The following is a 22,412-nucleotide window of genomic DNA, read 5'->3' on the forward strand; positions in this document are numbered from 1 at the left end:
ACATAGCGCATTGATGTGAATCACGCTGCTGCTCTCTCATTTAGCTGTTTGTGGCTTATGGATTCTGGTTGTTGTGGATGGCTGTTCAGAAATCTAAATGTATATTTGAACCCAATAATGGTTGAATTTAAGAAGTTTAAACTACCTATCAATCATTGTTTTTGAAACCAGTGGACAGCCAGTGAAAAATGTGCTCTTGCAACAGCTGTTGGGTGCGGATCCCAGCCTATGGAATAAAAGTGGGGCTTTTATTGCTCAATCTAATTTGTGCTGATAATTTTTTTTATCCATAGGCCTAACGGACACATGTACATACTCACACACTTTTGATAGACTCAAATCAAATGTATTTAATTAGCCCTTCTTACATCAGCTGATATCTCAAAGTGCTGTACAGAAACCCAGCCTAAAACCCCAAACAGCAAGCAATGCAGGTGTAGAAGCACGGTGGCTAGGAAAAACTCCCTAGAAAGGCCGGAACCTAGGAAGAAACCTAGAGAGGAACCAGGCTATGAGGGGTGGCCAGTCCTCTTCTGGCTGTGCCGGGTGGAGATTATAACAGAACATGGCCAAGATGTTCAAATGTTCCTAAATGACCAGCATGGTCAAATAATAATAATCACAGTAGTTGTCGAGGTGCAACAGGTCAGCACCTCAGGAGTAAATGGCAGTTGGCTTTTCATAGCCGATCATTGAGAGTATCTCTACCGCTCCTGCTGTCTCTAGAGAGTTGAAAACAGCAGGTCTGGGACAGGTAGCACATCCGGTGAACAGTCAGGGTTTCCATAGCCGCTGGCAGAAACAGTTGAAATGGAGCAGCAGCACGGCCAGTGGATGGGACAGCAAAGGAGTCATCATGCCGGTAGTCCTGAGGCATGGTCCTAGGGCTCAGGTCCTCTGAGAGAGAGAAAGAAAGAAAGAAAGAGAGAAAGAGAGAATTAGAGCATACTTAAATTCACACAGGACACCGAATAAGACAGGAGAAATACTCCAGATATAACAGACTAACCCTAGCCCCCCGACACATAAACTACTGCAGCATAAATACTGGAGGCTGAGACAGGAGGGGTCAGGAGACACTGTGGCCCCATCCGATGATATCCCCGGACAGGGCCAAACAGGCAGGATATAACCAAACCCACATTGCCAAAGCATAGCCCCCACACCACTAGAGGGATATCTTCAACCACCAACTTACCATCCTGAGACAAGGCTGAGTATAGCCCACGAAGATCTCCGCCACGGCACAACCCAAGTGGGGGCGCCAACCCAGACAGGAATACCACGTCAGTGACTCAACCCACTCAAGTGACGCACCCCTCCTAGGGACGGCATGGAAGAACACCAGTAGGCCAGTGACTCAGCCCCTGTAATGGGGTTAGAGGCAGAGAATCCCAGTGGAGAGAGGGGAACCGGCCAGGCAGAGACAGCAATGGCGGTTCGTTACTCCAATGCCTTTCCTTTCACCTTCACACTCCTGGGCCAGACTACACTCAATCATAGGACCTACTGAAGAGATGAGTCTTCAATAAAGACTTAAAGGTTGAGACCGAGTCTGCGTCTCTCACATGGGTAGGCAGACCATTCCATAAAAATTGAGCTCTATAGGAGAAAGCCCTGCCTCCAGCTGTTTGCTAAGAAATTCTAGGGACAGTTAGGAGGCCTGCGTCTTGTGACCGTAGCGTACGTGTAGGTATGTACGGCAGGACCAAATCGGAAAGATAGGTAGGAGCAAGCCCATGTAATGCTTTGGGGCAATCTTAAAGGGGCAATCTGTAGTTGCTACATCCATTTTTGTACTTATAAATGATATATATTGATGTAAAGATATAATTTTATCATATTATTATTATGTAGTAGAAAGCGATGGGTTAGAAGAAGCCTACATAACCAACCCAACAACGTAAAATGTAACATCCATATATGGCCAGCTATGTAAACTTTAACATTGATTTATCCTGCAATAGATGTTCAATTGATAACATTCTTCTTCTTATGCCTCTTAAGGGGAAAGTAATCTAAAAGTAACTGAATGTAATCACATTACATTACTGAGTTTGGGTAATCCAAAAGTTACGTTACTGATTACGATTTTGAACAGGTAACTAGTAACAGTAACGGATTACATTTAGAAAGTAACCTACCCAACCCTGCCAATGTGACATACAGTAATTACCCAGCTATCCCGACAGAGCATTAAGCAGCGGTGAAACAGGAATGTGGCGTTAGTTTATAATCTCCTTAGCCTGCAAGGCGAGCAGCTGACTGAAATGAATGGGCTTGACTGCTGCCCTTAAACAAGCAATCAATAGCAGTCCTGCAGTTCTATTCCACCAGAACCCAAAAGCTGCTCCCAGCCAAATGAATACATGTGAATCGAGCAATTATGTATGTAGCTAATTACAGAAAAAAGTAACATTCTCACTCATGTCACTGTCACTGTGCTGTTGAAAACACTTAAACTGCAGTGCAGTGTGTTGCAGCAATTACCAGAAATATAATGGGAATCGGTTTGTTGTACTGTAGCTTTTCACAAAAACTGTATAATTGTTTTGTGTGCTGGGTCTTAACAGTGAGTTTCCTTCCTCTCTCAGACCCCCAGCTTCAACCGTGTGCGCCCGGAGAAGGGCCCCGTGTCTGGGGGGACCAGGCTGACAATATCAGGCCGTCATCTGGACGCTGGGAGCACTGTCACTGTATTCATCGCCCAGGAGGAGTGTCTGTTTGTTAAGTGAGTAGTCAGTCAGCTTGACCCCCCCTCAGGGGAATGGACTGTGGTAGTATAGTAGGTCAGTGTTGTCTGTGCAGTACACTCAGAACTGAACATATTGGACACACTCTGTCTGTGACAGTGACAGTGTGACAGCATGACATTGTCTTGAGTGTCATTTCAGACAGTGAATTCATTCTATGAGATACTACTATATGACATTCTCTGCCTAACCCACACAGGAGGACCAAAAGGGACATTGTGTGTGTGACACCGTCGTCACTGTCTGGCTCAGGCCCCGCGTCAATCAAGCTGTTCATTGACAAAGCTGAAGTCACCAGRAGTGACACACGCTACATCTACACAGAGGACCCCACCATCTCCAGCATCGAGCCCAGCTGGAGTATAGTGAAGTGAGTGGTGGTGATCCCAGCCTGGCTCCTCTCTTCTCCTCTACTCTCCTTTCCCCTCCTCTCCCAGCCAACGGGCTGGAGCCTCTCAGAGCATAACCAGGGTCCTGGGAGAGTCCTGAAGAGAAACTCAGCCCAACCATCTATTACTGCCAGTAATGACCCAGGAACACACAGAGATTACAACATGATCCCCAAAGCCACACACAGACGCCCACACAGTCCCATTGTAGCCATTTCACCATGACACTTAAAGCACAATAGACAGTGTGGGGGATGATGTATCTAATGTATATAAAATCCTAATTCATGGGACCTTTGAGGGGACTGTAGAGCTTCCCTTTCCTCTGAATCCCAACAGTACTGTAAGATAAATCATACAAACAGCATGCTGTAGCAAAATAGCACCTCTGCTACACGAAAGTTCTTATTTCATTCCTTCTCTCTCTGCCCATATCACCAGTGTGCAATAACTATCTGACATGAAAGCAGGTCTTTAGCATAGCTTGATAGCTCTTAACCACCATGCTTGTTTGTGTTTCAGTGGTAGCACCTTGATCACCGTCACAGGTACCAACCTGCTCACCATCCAGGAGCCCAAAGTCCGTGCCAAGTATGGCGGAATAGAGACTACTAATGCAAGTGTTCCAAATATAATACATTCCATGTTTGCACAGCACCGCTTTGATTATTACAGTTGGTTAACGTGTATAATAGCTACAGAAATTGAAACTTTTGGTGTTTACACATGTATTTGTTTGATTTACAACTGCACAGGACCAAGAAGAAACGAATCAAAACTGAAATGGAGATTTTTCACTTTGAAGTAAAAAGAATGGCCTGGACTAAATTATTCAACATTTAAATGAATTTGGTTGGAGACAATTATTCTTGTTTACTGTGTAATTTATCTCAACTGTGGTAAGTTGCAGGTGTCTACAGGGTAAAAATAGCTATACAACCAGTTTTGAAATGAAAAATCTTAACATTCTGCTCCATTGCACTCCATTGTAAAGTGCAAGGGTGCCAATATATTTGACCACATCTGTAGCAGCAAGGTCTTATGCAATACGCTTTTGCTACTGTGCCCATGGAATTCTAGTGAAACATCAGTGGTGTGGTTTTACACAGTAATCTATGGGCTCTATTTTCGATCTATGGGCTCTATTTTCGTCTGGCGCTAAGGCTGCGCAAATGTCAACCCACTTTAGTTGGACATTTCCGTATGTAAAAAGTACCCCTTGTGCCAGGTTCTGCAATTTACCTGTCTAACATCAAATTACTTGCGCTGAGGTGGGAGGGTGGCAATATTTGAGGTGTATCCTTAAAAACTAGTGGAAAATGACAATTTCATTCAGTGCAAATACGGAGATTTAAAGGCCCAAAGCAGCTGTTTTTATCTCAATATCAAATAATTTCTGTGTAACAATTAAGTACCTTACTGTGATTGTTTTCAATCAAAATGGTAAAGAGCAATTTCTCAAACAATAATTTTGCTAGGACTGTCTGGGAATTGTCTAAGTGGGGAGGGGAAAACTGAAAACTAGCTGGCAGAGAGGTTTGGAATTCTCGTTCTTATTGGTCTATTAACAAATTTACCACCTGGTGTTSTCACCAGGCAGGCCAAAACTCACAAAAACAGGCTGAAATTTATTTTCAAACAGCTCTTACACTAAAAGGACATTCTCATAATTTATAACCTCATAATCAAATGTATTTATATCAATCAAATGTATTTATAAAGCCCTTCTTACATCAGCTGATGTCACAAAGTGCTGTACAGAAACCCAGCCTAAAACCCCAAGCAGCAAGCAATGTAGGTGTAGAAGCACGGTGGCTAGGAAAAACTCCCTAGACAGGCCGGAACCTAGAGAGGAACCAGGCTATGAGAGGTGGCCAGTCCTCTTCTGGCTGTGCCYGGTGGAGATTATAACAACATGGCCAAGATGTTCAAATGTTCATAGATGACCAGCAGGGTCAAATAATAATAAGCACAGTGGTTGTCGAGGGTGCAACAGGTCAGCACCTCAGGAGTAAATGTCAGTTGCTTTCAAGGACGATCATTCAGAGTATCTCTACCGCTCCTGCTGTCTCTAGAGAGTTGAAAACAGCAGGTCTGGGACAAGGTAGCACGTCAGGTGAACAGGTCAGGGTTCCATAGCCGCATAGAGACAGTTGAAACTGGAGCAGCAGCACGACCAGGTGGACTGGGACAGCAAGGATCATCAGGCAGTAGTCCTGAGGCATGGTCCTAGGGCTCAGGTCCTCCTCCTCCTCCTCCTCTGAGAGAGAGAGAGAGAGAGAGAGAGAGAGGAGAGAGAGAGAGAGAGAGAGAGAAGAGAGAGAGAGAAGAAGAGAGAGAGAGAGAGAGAGAGAGAGAAGAGAGAGAGAGAGAGAGAGAGAGGAGAGAGAGAGAGAGAGAGCAAGAAGAGAGAGAGCATATTAAGATTCGCACAGGACACAGGATAAGACAGGAGAAATACTCCAGATTTAACAGATTGACCCTAGCCCCCCAACACATAAACTATTGTACCATAGATACTGGAGGCTGAGACAGGAGGGGTCGGGAGACACTGTGGCCCCGTCTGACAATACCCCCGGACAGGGCCAAACAAGCAGGATGTAACCCCACCCACTTTGCCAAAGCACAGCCCCCACACCACTAGAGGGATARCTTCAACCACCAACTTACTATCCTGAGACAAGGCCGAGTATAACCCACGAAGATCTCCCCCATGGCACGAACCCAAGGGGGGGTGCCAACCCGGACAGGAAGACCATGTCAGTGACTCAACCCACTTAAGTGGCACACCCCTCCTAGGGACGGCATTAAAGAGCACCAGTAAGCCAGTGACTCAGCCCCTGTAATAGGGTTTGAGGCAGAGAATCCCAGTGGAGAAAGGGGAACCGTCCAGGCAGAGACAGCAAGGGCGGGTTCGTTGCTCCAGTGCCTTTCCGTTCACCTTCACACTCCTGGGCTACACTCAATCATAGGACCTACTGAAGAAATGAGTCTTCAATAAAGACTTAAAGGTCAAGACCGAGTCTGCGTCTGCAGACCATTCCATAAGAATGGAGCTCTATAYGAGAAAGCCCTCCTCCATCTGTTTGCTTAGAAATTCTAGGGACAGTAAGGAGGCCTGCGACCGTAGCATACGTGTAGGTATGTATGGCAGGACCAAATCGGAAAGATAGGTAGGAGCAAGCCCATGTAATGCTTTGTAGGTTAGCAGTAAAACCTTGAAATCAGCCCTAGCCTTAACAGGAATGCAGCGTAGAGGCTAGCACTGGAGTAATTTGATCACATTTTTTTGTCAAGGCTCTTGCAGCCGTGTTTAGCACTAACTGAAGTCTATTCAGTGCTTTATCCGGGTAGCCGGAAAGTAGAGCATTGCAGTAGTCTAACCTACAAGTGACAAAAGCATGGCTGAATTTTTTTGCATAATTTTTGGACAGAAAGTTTCTGATTTTTGCAATGTTACGTAGATGGAAAAAAGCTGTCCTTGAAACAGTCTTGATATGTTCGTCAAAAGAGAGATCAGGGATCATAGTGTGTAAATATATATAAAACACTCCACTGGGTCTTCAAGACTCACCAAAAGCAGGTCTTAGCAGTAACGTTGTTGGTTATGGCATGGATTTGGACAGTGGAACCGCAGCCTATCCAGCCGTGACACACAGTGCCCATATGCACATGGAACAGAGAAATGTGCTTTTTGTGCCTGTGAACCTCGTATTTAGAAACACTTTGTTTAATTGAATAAAAACCCAAGAATAGCCTCRCCTCCCCTCAATGAAGGCTGTTTTTTTATCCTGCCCAATGCATTCACAAAGTAGCCAAGTCTATCAAGAAAGGGTTTGGCRCGTGAGACCGCTTTTAAATAAATCTTAATCACCAAAGCTTTATTAAAAGATTACGTTTGGGAGCCGCAAACATCTAGCTGACATCCCCTTTTTGTATATGTATTGTAGGCCTACATAGTTTCAGCCAGCTACTGTTATTATTTGTGTAAAACCCCCTCCAGTTAGGCTACATGTCCATATGCCCATCATGGAACGAGAGATGAGATGATGTCGGTGACCCTCGTATTTAGAAACGTTTATGTTATTTCCTGTAAAAATAGCTTGTTTTCCGTTTCATTTTATTGAAAAACTAGCCCTCGGGAGCAGGGTTTAGGTCAATTCCATTTCAATTTCAGTCAGTTCAGGTAGTACACTGGAATTCCAATTCCAATTCTCTTCCATGCTTTTCAATTAGGAAAATGTGGAATCGGAATTGGAATTTGGTTTACTTTCTGAATTGATTGGAATTTAAATGGTAATGACCCCAACCCTGCTCAGTGAGCTACCCTTAAAGCTGGTTCCACAGCAATGCGTCGAGTGTCTTCCTTGTCCTGGCCATGCATTAGCAAAGTAGCCTATCCATAAAAGGTTTCCAAATGGTCTAATTCTGAGGCTTTTTCATTATTCACAATTCACATAGGCCTACCTGCATACTCCATTTCTCTTGTATCCATCCCCATTTCCAAAGGGCGCCTCTTGTCCGGTTACCAAAGACACGCTCCTCCAAACATATTAKAATTATTCAGTCTTATAATGCCATATCAACAGTGCATAGGCCTATATCTTGCTTATTGCGAATGTGACTCACACATGCAATAGGCTACATAACATTTTAAGGGGAGCCTAGTCTTTTTTTTATTTCAGAAGAATTGTGATACATCAAGACATGTATGGCCTATACTCATGGAAGCAATTACATCAATGTTGACTGCCAACTCTTCAAACATATTCAGCAAAAACTGGATATATTCTACTATTTGTATTATTTGTTACTGTAACCTATGCTATGTATTTAGTAAACTAGGACAAGGATATTCCGGCCCCCAGACGAATTGCAGTTGATGACAAAGCAAAGACCGTCAATAACATACTGTAGGCTACACAACTTGAGAAAACCGCATGCAGTATTAAGCCATGGAAGCCGTTGATTGGCCAGTGAATGGTCAAGCCCTCGTCACACCTACAACTTATTTGTTAATCAAAACCCAGCCCTTTCACACCACCGCCACCTCTTGTGCCCATAATTCCCGCTGTGAAAATAGCAAAAATATTTCTGACACACCCCCAGACCTATAGCGCTACCGCCAGCGCTAAGATTTACCATTGCGCTAGTTTTGGTAAGATAAGGCCCTTTGTCTAATACGTGTTCCTGGTTTGACCCTCCTCCTTCCTCTTCCTGTCTAGGTGTGCACTGTGGTTAATGATTCTGTGATGACCTGTCTGGCCCCGGGCATCATTTACACCAAGCACCAGGCACCAGAGTCAGGCCTGCACCCCGACGAGTARGGTTTCATCCTGGATCACGTGGCCGCACTGCTCGTCCTCAATGGGACACCTTTCACCTACTACCCCAACCCCACCTTCGAAACACTAGGGAACTCTGGGATACTGGAGGTCAAGCCTGGCTCTCCCATTATACTCAAAGTAAGTAGATTGTGTTCGTTTGGTTTCATTTTCTGTTACTTTTGTCAGTTTAGAGAAAGGAGAAAAAATCTCTAGAGATTAAGCGTCTTGGGTATTGGCCCAAAGTAAGAGAGGTCCTGTGAGACAGAACCAGTACAAAGACAACTTCCCTACATGTCTACTTACAAATCCCTGAGCTGAGGATGGACTTACAAGTCAGGATTGATAATACTCTGAAGACCCATAAAAACACTTTATTGTGTATGTGCTTTAGTCTGATAAAGGTATTGTTGTCCCCCAAAAATGTATTTTGAAAACTAACAACACGCTTCTTTTTAAAACAGGGAAAGAATCTGATTCCCCCTGCTCCGGGCAACACCCGCCTGAACTATAGCGTGATGATTGGTGAAACGCCCTGTCTGTTAACCGTCTCGGAGTCTCAGCTGCTCTGTGATTCGCCAGACCTGACCGGGGAGCAGAGAGTCCTGGTAAGACCAGATGTCCCGCCCACCTTTTACTGTAGTTTGAGTATTTTATGTCAACAATAGCTTTTTGTGAAGTATCCTTTTTTGACGTTGTCAAAACTGCTCTGGCCATAACCCGGTGCTGTTATTTCCCTAAATGTATTTGCCATGTAGTTATTGCGCTTTTATCTGTGCTATTTGGGAACATGTCTGACTCTGAGGGCTTTGTACATCCATAATCAATTCTATAATAGCTCTGGCTGTCTGGATGTTTTTTTAACTTGAATGCTAATCCAACAAATGTAAAGGTCAAATGGGAAAGGGTCATCCTGCATTAAGCACTTATGATGATTACGGAGGCCTGCTGATACAAGCAATTTCCCATTTAATCTAACTATCTGTTGACTCCGCAGCTCGGAGCATTATCATCAATGCCAGACAGGACTACCTCTCTTTATTACAGGCACGCCTCAGCGCACAATGATTTCAGCTGTGGGCTTAAGCAGTAAAGGTGAAAAATAATCWTCTTGGATTGATGAAATGCAATTCCTTTTTAAACAGTTTTATGGACAGACAACCGTTGTCGGAGCAGGTGATTTAATCGGCAGAGGGCAGTCTGGTCAATTTGATAACTGCAAGTGTCATAAGCAGTTATCCATGTATTCTTATACAGTGCCAGCTGCCAAGACAATCATGGCACAGAATGATTAGAAGCAGGTAGATTTAGTCTGGAGTGTGGCAACTTGTTTACTTTTTGTATCAAAGGCATCGTCCTGATCCTATGGTATTGACTTGACATTAACACGCCTGGACGAGGTAACTGGCTGTTGATTCAGTGAAACGCTCAGACTCAATTTCATCAGATCAATAGAGTCAGCTGTGGAGAGAAGGGTACGTTTACAAATCAAAGCTGAGATCAAAGAGAGGGGGAGAGAGGGAAGATCGAGAGAGGAGAGAGTGGTAGCGGTGATGGGTGAGGTGGAGTGATCTCCCTCCCAGGGGGAGGGAGGGATGGAGATGCATGGTATAGCGAGAAGGCTGGGCCAGCTGTGTTAATGACCTGACACACAGCACAGCAACCGACAGACACATAGACAGCAGAGTGGCATTCTCCCTGTTCCCTTCCATCCACGCCACTCAATAATTAAAGCACACAGCAAGAGTGGAATGGGCGGGTAAAGGTGAAACTCGTTAGCCAAACCTGTTGGAGGCCATCAGTAATTGGCCTGAAGTTTAAAAAGGAGATGTTAGAAGGGGCTCCAATGAACCTGGGTCAAATCTAAAAACTTTCGACTCGTATCTCTGAGTCTCTGCTACATACTGTAGTTATGAAACCCTTCGTATCACAGAGACACATTTTTCCATCTCTGCGTTTCTCCTCCAGATTGTGGTGGGTGGTCTGGAGTACTTCCCAGGCACCCTGCACATCTACTCCGACAGCACCCTCACCCTGCCGGCCATCATCGGGATCGGGGCGGGAGGAGGGGTGCTCCTGATCGCCATCATCGCCGTACTCATCGCCTACAAGAGGAAGACCCGGGATGCTGACCGCACCCTGAAACGTCTGCAGCTGCAGATGGACAACCTGGAGTCCAGAGTGGCCCTGGAGTGTAAAGAAGGTAGGAGCACTGGTCTTCCTTCTCCTATTTCTCTCCTGTCCTTTTCACCATGACCACTAAAAAACAGGTTTATGTGTATGCGTTCCACATACATGGCTGTCACTGAAATGACACCAGTGCTCGCAGGTTATTTTGATATTCTCTTATCAGAGAGCTGTGTGTACTTTTGTAAGAGTAGTGACAAGGGTGCGATCAGAATTTGCTTTCTCTGAACAGTTTCTGTTACTGTGATGCTCTTGTAGTAGATATGTGACAATATGATACAAGTTAATCACTCCACATTCTTTACCATATGTTTTCTCAGACGTTGACTCTGTACGAGGTAAAATAAGTATTTCTCATGTCACACAGCTGACTGTGTACAGTATGAGGATTATCAAAGCATCCAGACAGTGACTCAGGGATTTGTCTCCTCTGCTTCTGTCAACATAGCATTCGCTGAGCTGCAGACAGACATCCAGGAGCTGACCAATGACATGGATGGAGTGAAGATCCCCTTCCTGGAGTATCGCACCTACACCATGAGAGTCATGTTCCCCGGTATCGAGGAGCACCCCGTCCTCAAGGAGCTGGATGTAAGTGTAAGAGAACTACAGCGCCAGTTCCCTTCACTTTACTGCCTTGTGTTTCTATCTTCACTTGTCTTGGTAACTTAGAAGAGTATGCTTTCATGAGGTTCACTTTTCTCGTACTGTAACTCACTGCAAAAAAAATAAGGAATATAAAAAGCGATAGATCCTGTTAAAAAATCCCCCAAGCTCAGTAGCCAGCAGTACTCCTCTCTTAGTGCTGAGCTTCAGAGCAACCTCTTTTCTTTTCCTCTCAACCTCTTTTCTTTTTAATTAAAACCTGAGGCAGAATCAAACCAGGAGCCCCACCAGGCCTCCGTAGACTACTCGTCTAGAGACTGKCGCAGAAATGTTTGGAAAATAGTCAAGTTTTTATCTGGTACTCCATGTAATACTCATACTACAAAAGACAAACAATTTTATCTCCCCCTTTTTCTCTTACACTTTCCCCCTCTCTCTCCCTCTATCCCGCTCCCCTCTTAACCCTTTGGACCTCATTTTGTCTATTCCCACCTCTGTGTACACCACCCCCTTTGAAATTTGATTTGTGTACACCCCCCATCCTCCTGTGTCCTGTCCCTCAGTCCCCGGCCAATGTGGAGAAAGCCCTGCGTCTGTTCAGCCAGCTGCTGCACAATAAGATGTTTCTGCTAACCTTCATACACACCCTGGAAGCCCAGAGGTCCTTCTCCATGCGGGATCGCGGCAACGTGGCCTCTCTGCTCATGGCCGCGCTGCAGGGCCGCATGGAGTATGCCACCATGGTGCTCAAACAGCTGCTGGCAGACCTCATCGAGAAGAACCTTGAGAATCGCAACCATCCCAAACTGCTGCTCCGACGGTGAGGCTACTTACCTGTAGAGAAACGGGCTGGGTGTTCTCTTCTCGCTCCCTCACTAACACCTCTACTCATGCTGTATGTGTACAGGACACGTGTTGTTGAAACTGACCGTTTTCTCATCTCTCCTGTAGGACAGAGTCTGTGGCAGAGAAGATGCTCACCAACTGGTTTACGTTTCTGCTGCATCGATTCCTCAAGGTAATTCTAATGGTGCTCCGATTTATTTCTAACTGAGGGTTAATGTAGGTCCAGAGAAGAGAGATTTAGGTACATAGCAGAAGATTTATGTTCGTGATTTATTCAAAAAATGTCTGTTTGGCTGAAACACAAGTAGGCCTAAAGCAACACTGTGGACTGTATTCTTCTCTTTTCATTTTTGAACCTGAAATTCTGTGAATGATCTTTAATGACTATTATTAGTGTAATCTGTGAGTTGTAATTATATTTTTGAGGTGGAGTTCTTTGGCTAATCATGGTCCTGGTGCTGTTAATTCTCACTCTGTGTGACCGCAGCCCAGTTGAGTGCACACACAGCACGGCCACAGCATGAACCATATCGGGGAATCACTCCAGGGGCAGTTGTGGTCATTTTGTCTAACCACATCCACCAACCAAAATGGCCTTTCTGTGTTTTTCCTGCCCATATGCTGCTCCTGCTTTATTCTGGGGTTGGATCGAAATGGCCATTTGCGTTAAGGACACGAACATCAGGCCCATTGAGCGTTCAGGCCTGAAATGCCTCTTGGAATGTAGCTATGGATGGCAGCCAAGTAAATTTAAGTTACATCAGTGCAGATGTTAAAGTGTTTTGGCCATCTCCCCAGTCTCCCCAAGTAATTACCCTGAAATGTTTCCACAAGCCTTACTTAAACCTCTATTCAGAATTGACTTTCACATTTTCATATTCAGCTTGCATAGCAATATTCAGCTTTCTTAGCAAGGCTTATCACTGCAAAACATTTGTTTTAACAAATATATATCTTAACTGGGGGAGTTCAGTACCTTACAGTAGTCGGGGGTGGCAGGTAGCCTAGTGGTTAGAGTGTTGGGCCAGTAACTGAAAGGTTGCTAGATCAAATCCCTGAGCTGACAAGGTAAAATTCTGTCGTTCTGCCCCTGAACAAGGCAGTTAACTCACTGTTCCTAGGCCGTCATTGTAAATAAGAATTTTTTTCTTAACTGACTTGCCTAGTTAAAAAAAATATATATGTTATTCGGGAAGGTAAATATTCTAGACTTGTTTAAAATAACAAATGTAATGCCATGTTAAGATTTATAAAGTTCTGAAAACAAACAAAAAACTTACTTAGCATCTTCAACATGAACACATTTAGTGAAGAATAAATGATCTGAGGATTTAATCTCATCGGACATGGTCTGGAAAAATATAGAAGTTTGACTGGTTTTCAACTGAGAAGAAATTCTGGAGAGTAACTTGAAATCTGTAGTTATGATGTTATGACGTCAACTCAACTTTACAGATTAAGACCACAGAAGAGCATGTCCTTGAACACAGTACAGTAATACAGAAAATCACTGACATATCCCAGCATGACCAATCAGTGTGACTGAATGCTGCTCATACTCTCATTGCCTTACTTAAATTTGACAATTTGGGGTCGTTTGTATGTTTGGGGTTTTCTTTTGTTTGAGTATGGATTTGAATATTGCTCCATTTGCTCATTGGCAGCAGGATTTGGAGGCCTGGTAGATTGTCCATTGTCCTCTGTGTGTCTGGGCTGGAAGGCCACTCTGTGCGAGCAGCTTGAGACTCAGGATGTCACGTTGTAATTAATGATGTCAAATTAATCAGCCTTAAGAACTAAATAATAGTGTTCTCAGTATCACTGGTTAGTAATCAAAAGCCTGTAAGTGGGTAATTGGTAACTTCCCCACTCTTCACTACGCTGTCTGAAAGGGATGTGATTGCCGATCCCTCTCCCCTTCTCCCAATCACTCCCTCTCTTCCGCTTTTACTCTTTCCCCCTCTGCCCCCTCCGCCTCTCTCCCCCCACTCCCCCCCCCCTCTCTCTCTCTCTCTCTCTCTCCCTCTCTCTCCAGGAGTGTGCGGGCGAGCCTCTGTTCATGCTGTACTGTGCCATCAAGCAGCAGATGGAGAAGGGGCCTATAGACTCCATCACAGGAGAGGCGCGCTACTCCCTCAGTGAGGACAAGCTCATCAGACAGCAGATTGACTACAAACAGCTGGTAAGGAAGGACCCTCCTCCACACACACACACAGCTCTCACACACCAGTTTCATGTTTCATTAGAGTGTGGCCCAACGGAGCCAACCCCCTCAGTCCCAGGACAGCAAGATGAATCCATGTACTGATTCTCTCTTAATGTGGTTGCAGAAGCAAAACAAACAGGAGGATGTTTAGCATGCTTTGCCATGGAAATCACCTGTCATGTTACTGAGGAAGTGATGTGGGCTGTGGCTCCCCCATTGGCTGTGGGATCCCAGTGTAGGCAGTGGTAGGAGATCTGGGGCTGTATGGGTGAGGGAGGTCTCTTGGAACGAACCCACTCATCACTCAATCACACAATGACCTGCTGCGGGCCAGTAATGATTCAAACAAATCAAGCATTTATTGTCTGCCCATAAAACAAACCTTCCCACCACATCGCTCTCTCTCCCCAACAAGGCGGCCAAGCAGCACTGCCAGGAAATACTACACTTAAACAATTATTGATTTACTCACCGTCAGCAACCCATTGACTTCCACATAAAAGCGTCACACCCCACATTTGCGAATAAAAAATAGAAACAGCACAGGAATTCTCTAAATATTACCTCATATTAGTTATTTATATGGAAAAATAACAATACTCTGACTTAGTAGGATACACTAGTAGCACGTCCCACACCCACCCCTCCACTTCTTCATGAATCTGTATCCGAGACCATTCTTCACTCGCGAGCACACTGCCTGGTAAAACACTGCAGCATCAACTCAGGACAGGTTCATCTCTACCTCCTTCAGAGGGATCGATAGAAGGAAAAGCAGATGTCAGAGGAATTAGCCCTAAAGAGACAGATGCTCCCCGAGGAGCTGTCTATATCTCTGGCCCTGGGGAACCCCAGTAAAGGTCAACCCTATAGGACGGCTTAATGCCCCCCTGCTTCCATATACCCTTAAATCACTCATAATCTGTACCACCTATGGATGATGGAGGCTCTGTTATTGATACATCTAGGGCCATCTGTGCACTCTATCGATAACTATCATTCATAGTTATCTCTTGTATCCCTTTAAATGGCATTAACCAAGACTGGCAACTTTACTGGGAAGTACTTCAGTATTTGATACTCTGATACTGTAAAGTTATCCTATGGACCATAGATACACAGATCGGATAGATATACAGTGCCTTCAGAAAGTATTCACACCCCTTGACTTTTTCCACTTTTTGTTGTGTCACAGCCTGAATTTAAAATAGATTTAATTGAGATATATTGTCACTGGTCTACACACAATACCCCATAATGTCAAAGTGGAATTATGATTTTTGTATTAAAAAAAAGACAAATTAATAAAAAATTAAAAGCTGAAATGTCTTGAGTCAATAAGTAAAAGAAGGGCACCTATTGGTACATGTAGATGGGTAAAAATAAAAAATCAGACATTGGATATCCCTTTGAGCATGATGACGTTATTCATTATACTTTGGATGGTGTATCAATACACCCAGTCACTACAAAGATACAGGCATCCATCCTAACTCAGTTGCCAGAGAGGAAGGAAAATGCTCAAGGATTTCACCATGAGGCCATTGATGGCATGGCTGTGATAGGAGAAAACTGAGGATGTATCAACAACATTGTAGTTACTCCACAATACTAACCTAATTAACAGAGGGAACTGGAAGCCTGTACAGAATATAAATATTCCAAAACATGCAACAAGGCACTAAAGAAATACTGCAAAAAATGTGGCAAAGCAATTCAGGATGTATTATGTTTGTGGCAAATCCAATACAACACATTACTGAGTACCACTCTCCATATTTTCAATCATTGTGGTGGCTGCATTATGTTATGGGTATGCTTGTAATCGTTAAGAACTGGAGAGTTTTTCAGGATAAAAAAGAAACGGAATGGAGCTAAGCACAAATCCTMGTTCAGTCTGCTTTCCACCAGACACTGGAAGATGAATTCACCTTTCAGCAGGACAATAACCTAAAACACAAGACCAAATCTACAATGGAGTTGCTTACCAAGAAGACAGTGAATGTTCCTGAGTGGCCGAGTTACAGTTTTGACTGAAATCTACTTGGAAAATCTATGGCAAGACCTGAAAATGGTTCTCTYGCAATGATCAACATCCAATATGACAGAGGTTGAAGAATTTTGAAAATAATAATGGGTAAATGTTGCACAATCCAGGTGTGAAAAGCTCTTATACCCTTTTTAGACACATGGAATGTGCTGCCTTGAAAGCGTCTCGGCTACAGCATGTTTGTTTGTCTGTAAGGGTACACTACAGCTTTTTAAATGCCKAAACTAAACCTTCTCTGGAGATAGTTTCGAAGCACCACTGAACAGGCATTTTACTTGTCTGTAAAGGAATGCCTCTTTTGAAGCGGGACTAATGTCCATCACTAGGCAACCAAAACTGTCAATCAAATAAACTGCCTGCGCACAGCTTGCATGTCTGCTGCCTCCACACAGATCACTCTCTCCTAAAAAAAGTATTTTAAAGTTCATTAAATACCGTGACATACCAAGACATTTAGTAGAAAGAAAACACATCTAGCTACCCTACCATAAAAAAAACAGCATGTAAACAACACAACAGCACATCAATCAGCAACGTTTGTTGTTGTCAGGGAAACAATACAGAACATTCTATGCCAGAGCAGAATTCTACTGTATAAAAATAAAAAATAAATTTTTTGTCCATTAAAATAACATCAAAGTGATCAGAAATACAGTGTAGACATTGTTAATGTTGTAAATGACTATTGTAGCTGGAAACGGCAGAATTTTTATGGAATATCTACATAGGTGTACAGAAGCCCATTATCAGCAACCATCACTCCTGTGTTCCAATGGCACGTTGTGTTAGCTAATCAAGGTTTATCATTTTAAAAGGCTAATTGATCATCAGAAAACKTTTTTCTAYTTATATTATCACAGTTGAAAACTGTTGTACTGATTAAAGAAGCAATAAAACTGMCCTTCTTTAGACTAGTTGAGTATCTGGAGCATCAGCATTTGTGGGTTTGATTACAGGCTCAAAATGGCCAGAAACAAAGTACTTTCTTCTGAAACTCATCAGTCTATTCTTATTTTAAGAAATTAAGGCTATTCCATGAGAGAAATTGCCAAGAAACTGAAGATAGTCTAAAGAAGGCCAGTTTTCCTTKAAAAACATGGACATTTCTATGTGACCCCAAACCTTTGAATGGTAGTGTATGCAAATTAGATATATTTGTATATTTGTATTGATATATATATTATATTTCCTTTTCAATAAATGTGCACTTTGTCATTATGGCGTATTGTGTGTAGATGGGTGATATTTAAAAAAATATTGACTTGATTTTGAATTCAGGCTGTAACACAACAAAATGTGGAATAAGTCAAGGGGTATGAATACTTTCTGAAGGCACTGTACCATCTTTTACCACCAAGGTGCCACAAATCTTCCCTTGTCAGAACTTGCTTGGCCTTGGACCTCCTCAAATGATGAGGATTCTCCCATTCCTTGAGAATTCCTATAATTTGCTTTATAATTGTTTTTTAATCACAAATTCCCCACTTGTTAACTATTTCCAGTGCATGGCAAGGAGGAAATTGACTTTGCTAATGATCAGTGAGTGGCAGTGGTACAGATGTCTGTGGWACCCTGTGCCAGCTGCACACTGTGCTAATCACCTGATTAACGCACCCAGCCCACACCAAAGGTCTCCTCATGAATTTATATGGACTGGCAGCACGGTGTGTACATGCCCAGTATATAAATACATTAGAAGGACCCCTCTACTCTCTGGTCACTATCATAGACATTTTTGGATGGATACTACACCTTGGTTATTCCAAGAGGTCATTTGATGGCGTTTTAGTTACTAGATTGTGTGAAAACAAGAATCAATGCTTTTCCAATAGTCAGGATTCCTCTAGCTAAATAGTGTTGAACACAGAAAACCTGTCAGGCCTACAGCATCATTTTTTATCGTCCGTCAACATGGCACACTAGTTTACAGAAAGACATTAGCCAGTAGACAATACGGAATCTATTATTTATGTCCACTATACAGTGACATGATAATCCCTGCATAGAGTTTGCATGTGAACTCAGAAGATGGCCTCGGTGTGACACCACTCCTCTATGCTAGTTCATCTGTCAATGCAAGTTGCAAATTAGGCTGAATGCATCTTCATTTGTTATAATGACAGTTTCCCAAATAGAGCCTGACTTCTCTATATTGTGACTGAGTGAGCTGTGAAGGGGTGCCAGAACTGTTAAAAAGATGTTATGTGGTTGCTCTCTATCCTCAATCTCCTCCTTTTAACTATGGTACATTGTGTCATATAAATCCTTGTTTGTAGTTAAATCAATGTCCTCTGTCAGTTTTATATTGACCTGAGGATGGCTCATAAATGTGTCCTCCAGATCGCTTTTATTCTTCGGTGATTGTCTTCAAACAGATGAAATCTTCATTATCGACAATGCAGTTAATATATCTGGGGGGACTATTGATAAAATTGCATATAAAGTGATTCATAAAAAAAAACATCTGAGGAAATTGCAGTCAAAATCTCTCTTTCTTAAAAGAGAATGATCGGTACTTTAACTCCTAGTAAGTATTTTTTTTAAACCTCCCGCTTTGGGATGGATGTGTCAATGTGTAGTTCATACATGCAGAATTACTGTTTTACCTCAATTAGCCACAAAATCCATAGTTTGAAAGTGACTGTTTTCTGGAAGCTGTGCAGTGCCATTTTTGCTCCATTTTACACCACGTGCACCAGCCCCCTGGTCATTTGAGTTTTAGCCAATGAGCTTGCCCCTCACCATTTGAGTGACAGCTAGCAAAAGGCCTGCCCAGCATTATCCAATGTGGTTGCAGGGTGGGCCCAAGTGGACACAGCAGAGAGAGATTGAGAGAGCTACTTTCAAAATGATTGTCTGAAGTTATACAAAAGTTTGACAGTGCATCATCCCTAGTACTGACGGCCCTGTGGTTTCTCCCTACCCAGACTCTGATGTGTATCCCTCCGGAGGGAGAGGCAGGCACGGAGGTCCCGGTGAAGGTGCTGAACTGTGACACGGTCACTCAGGTGAAGGACAAGCTGCTGGACGCTGTATACAAGGGCATCCCCTACTCCCAGAGACCCCAAGCTGACGACATGGACCTGGGTAAGAACCTATGTACAGTGCATTCGGAAAGTATTCAGACCCCTTGACTTTTTCCACATTTTGTTACATTACAGACTTATTCTAAAATGGATTAAATTACATGTTTTTCCTCATAAATCTACACACAATACCCCATAATGACAAAATGAAAACAGGTTTTTAGATGTTTTTGCAAAAAAATAAAATAAATGAAATACCTTAATTGCATAAGTAATCAGACCCTTTACTCAGTACTTTGTTGAAGTACCTTTGGCAGCGATTACAGCCTTGAGTCTTCTTGGGTATGAAGGATTTATTGTGAAGGATGTGAAGGATTTATTGTAACTAATTGCGACATTGGTTAATAGTGATTCCCTGTTGAAACTAAAGATACAGATTAAACTAATCAGATCTAACCAATTTTCTGTTTTTTTTTTATGTCCTCACAGAGTGGCGACAAGGTAGACTGACCAGAATTATCCTTCAAGATGAGGARGTCACCACAAAGATTGAGAGTGACTGGAAGAGGCTCAACACCRTGGCCCACTACCAGGTCAGACAGCAACACCAGCTGGACACATCCACATAATACTCATCCACATTATTCACACACAAAGACAAATACCATCATGTTGATGGTCATTCATTTGATGATACAACATTAAAGATCTCTCCTCCTCCAGGTGACCGATGGTTCTCTGGTAGCCTTGGTCCAGAAGCAGGTCTCAGCCTACAACATTGCTAACTCGTTTACCTTCACCCGCTCTCTGAGCCGCTATGGTACTTAGCAATGACCCTTTCAGTTTTTCCATACCTACATTACTGTTTGAAAGCCTGGCCCCACCCAGCCTCCTACAGTATCTGACTGTGTGTCGTTGTGTTTCCAGAGAGCCTCCTGAGGACGTCCAGCAGCCCAGACAGCCTGCGCTCCCGTGCCCCCATGATCACCCCTGACCAGGAGACTGGCACCAAGCTCTGGCACCTGGTCAAGAACCACGAGCACGCTGACCAACGGGAGGGCGACCGCGGCAGCAAGATGGTGTCTGAGATCTATCTCACCCGCCTACTGGCAACCAAGGTCTCTTTTCATTSTATTTTTGTGAATGTGTCATGATAATGTATCATTGCCAGGCACACGTTCCTTTCTTGGACACTGTGRTAACACCACTTGTCTGATCACTCTACAGGGAACTCTGCAGAAGTTTGTTGATGATTTGTTTGAGACGGTGTTCAGCACGGCCCACCGCGGCAGTGCCCTCCCTCTGGCCATCAAGTATATGTTTGACTTCCTGGACGAGCAGGCCGACAGGAGGCAGATCACTGACCCGGACGTCCGCCACACCTGGAAGAGCAACTGGTGAGCACAGTGTTACCTCTCTGTCTGCCCCTGTTTCTTATAGCTGCCCCTTAAATAAGCCTATGGAACCCAAGCTGTATCTGTGCATTTGGTAAAAMGGTTTGGGACCTCTGTCTCAATCTGTCTCAGTCTTCTTGGCTGTTTGAAATGGCCACTAATGAGTCAGAGTTACTAGCCTCCCAGGAATGGCACAGGCATACTCACAAGCCCACTCCATAATCAACTTTTCAAAGGAGGGAGTAATGACAAGAATTATGTGCAATTRCCGGTTCTTCCTCAATCAAAGGGAGTTTTTCCCTCACCACTGTTGCTTTTGGCTTTCGTTTTATAAAGGTATAGAACTGAGTCTTTTTAGTCAAGTGTTTATAACAAATGACTAAAATGGGACACTTGGAATATAGATTTAATTAATAAAAATTCATAAGATTGTACCATACAGTGTCACGCCCTGACCATAGAGAGCCTTTTTATTCTCTATGTTGGTTAGGTTGGGGTGTGACTAGGGTGGGTAATCTAGGTTGTTTTTTTCTATGTTGGCCTGGTATGGTTCCCAATCAGAGGCAGCTGTTTATCGTTGTCTTTGTTGTGGGATCTTGTTTTTGTGTTGTTGCCTGTGAGCACTCCATAGCTTATCGTTTGCTGTTTTTTTATTGTTTTGTGCGTTTCGCTAATAAAAAGATGTGGAACCCATATCACGCTGCGCCTTGGTCTGAATGTTATTTCGACAATCGTGACATACAGTACCGTGACTGTGACTGCTTTTATTGTCTCAAAGCTCTATTTGAGTGGTCCACAATGTGGTTTTTAAAATCTGTATTTTGTATTGCCAACTTTTGTATCATTGTGCAGTGACACTTTAATACATGTTTCTAACTCTAAGATTCCCTTATAATGGTCCCAAACCTTTTCTCCTACTGTTTCTCTGCTTTCTCTCTGACAGTCTGCCCCTGCGTTTCTGGGTGAATGTGATCAAGAACCCTCAGTTTGTGTTTGACATCCACAAGAGCAGCATTACGGACGCCTGTCTGTCTGTCGTGGCCCAGACCTTCATGGACTCCTGCTCTACATCAGAGCACCGCCTGGGCAAGGACTCACCCTCCAACAAGCTGCTGTACGCTAAAGACATCCCCAACTACAAGAGTTGGGTGGAGAGGTACGATTTCAGTTACCATCAATTTTATTTGCTGTCATATCGACTTTCTTCCCAAAGAGTTAAACACTGAGCACTCTTGTGTCTCTCTGCTTGTGTCAGGTACTACAGAGATATCAGTAAGATGCCTACCATCAGTGACCAGGACATGGATGCTTATCTGGTGGAGCAGTCTCGTCTCCATGGCACCGAGTTCAACACTCTCAGTGCTCTCAGTGAGCTCTACTTRTACATTAACAAGTACAAAGAGGAGGTAAGAGGCATGGGCCAATCCTGTACTTTATTATTCCTCATATTGCAAAGGTGATCTTYTTTTATACCTAAATGTAATGTAAATTAACGTTCTTATTAATGTTGAGGAATTCTTTCTCTTACTCTTCTGTTCAGATTTTGACWGCACTGGACAGGGATGGGTACTGCCGCAAACACAAGTTGCGACAAAAACTGGAACAAGCCATTAACCTTATGTCGGGCAGCA

General features: G+C 43.5%; 1 protein-coding gene across 1 annotated transcript in view; it reads left to right on the plus strand.

Moving 5' to 3' along the window:
- Nucleotides 1-22,412, plus strand: part of LOC111966931 (plexin A3-like) — a 143,128-nt gene that overhangs the window by 99,762 nt on the left and 20,954 nt on the right. The window contains 18 exon segments of the mRNA XM_070444325.1: nucleotides 2,595-2,731; nucleotides 2,953-3,123; nucleotides 3,665-3,758; nucleotides 8,368-8,607; nucleotides 8,931-9,074; nucleotides 10,435-10,669; nucleotides 11,102-11,244; nucleotides 11,823-12,079; nucleotides 12,211-12,277; nucleotides 14,141-14,287; nucleotides 19,289-19,448; nucleotides 19,877-19,980; nucleotides 20,111-20,207; nucleotides 20,315-20,505; nucleotides 20,615-20,784; nucleotides 21,725-21,937; nucleotides 22,037-22,187; nucleotides 22,322-22,409. Coding sequence (XP_070300426.1) covers nucleotides 2,595-2,731; nucleotides 2,953-3,123; nucleotides 3,665-3,758; nucleotides 8,368-8,607; nucleotides 8,931-9,074; nucleotides 10,435-10,669; nucleotides 11,102-11,244; nucleotides 11,823-12,079; nucleotides 12,211-12,277; nucleotides 14,141-14,287; nucleotides 19,289-19,448; nucleotides 19,877-19,980; nucleotides 20,111-20,207; nucleotides 20,315-20,505; nucleotides 20,615-20,784; nucleotides 21,725-21,937; nucleotides 22,037-22,187; nucleotides 22,322-22,409 — 2,809 coding nt within the window.

Source organism: Salvelinus sp. IW2-2015, linkage group LG7 (assembly GCF_002910315.2).
Source record: "Salvelinus sp. IW2-2015 linkage group LG7, ASM291031v2, whole genome shotgun sequence".
Taxonomy (NCBI): Eukaryota; Metazoa; Chordata; class Actinopteri; order Salmoniformes; family Salmonidae; genus Salvelinus; species Salvelinus sp. IW2-2015.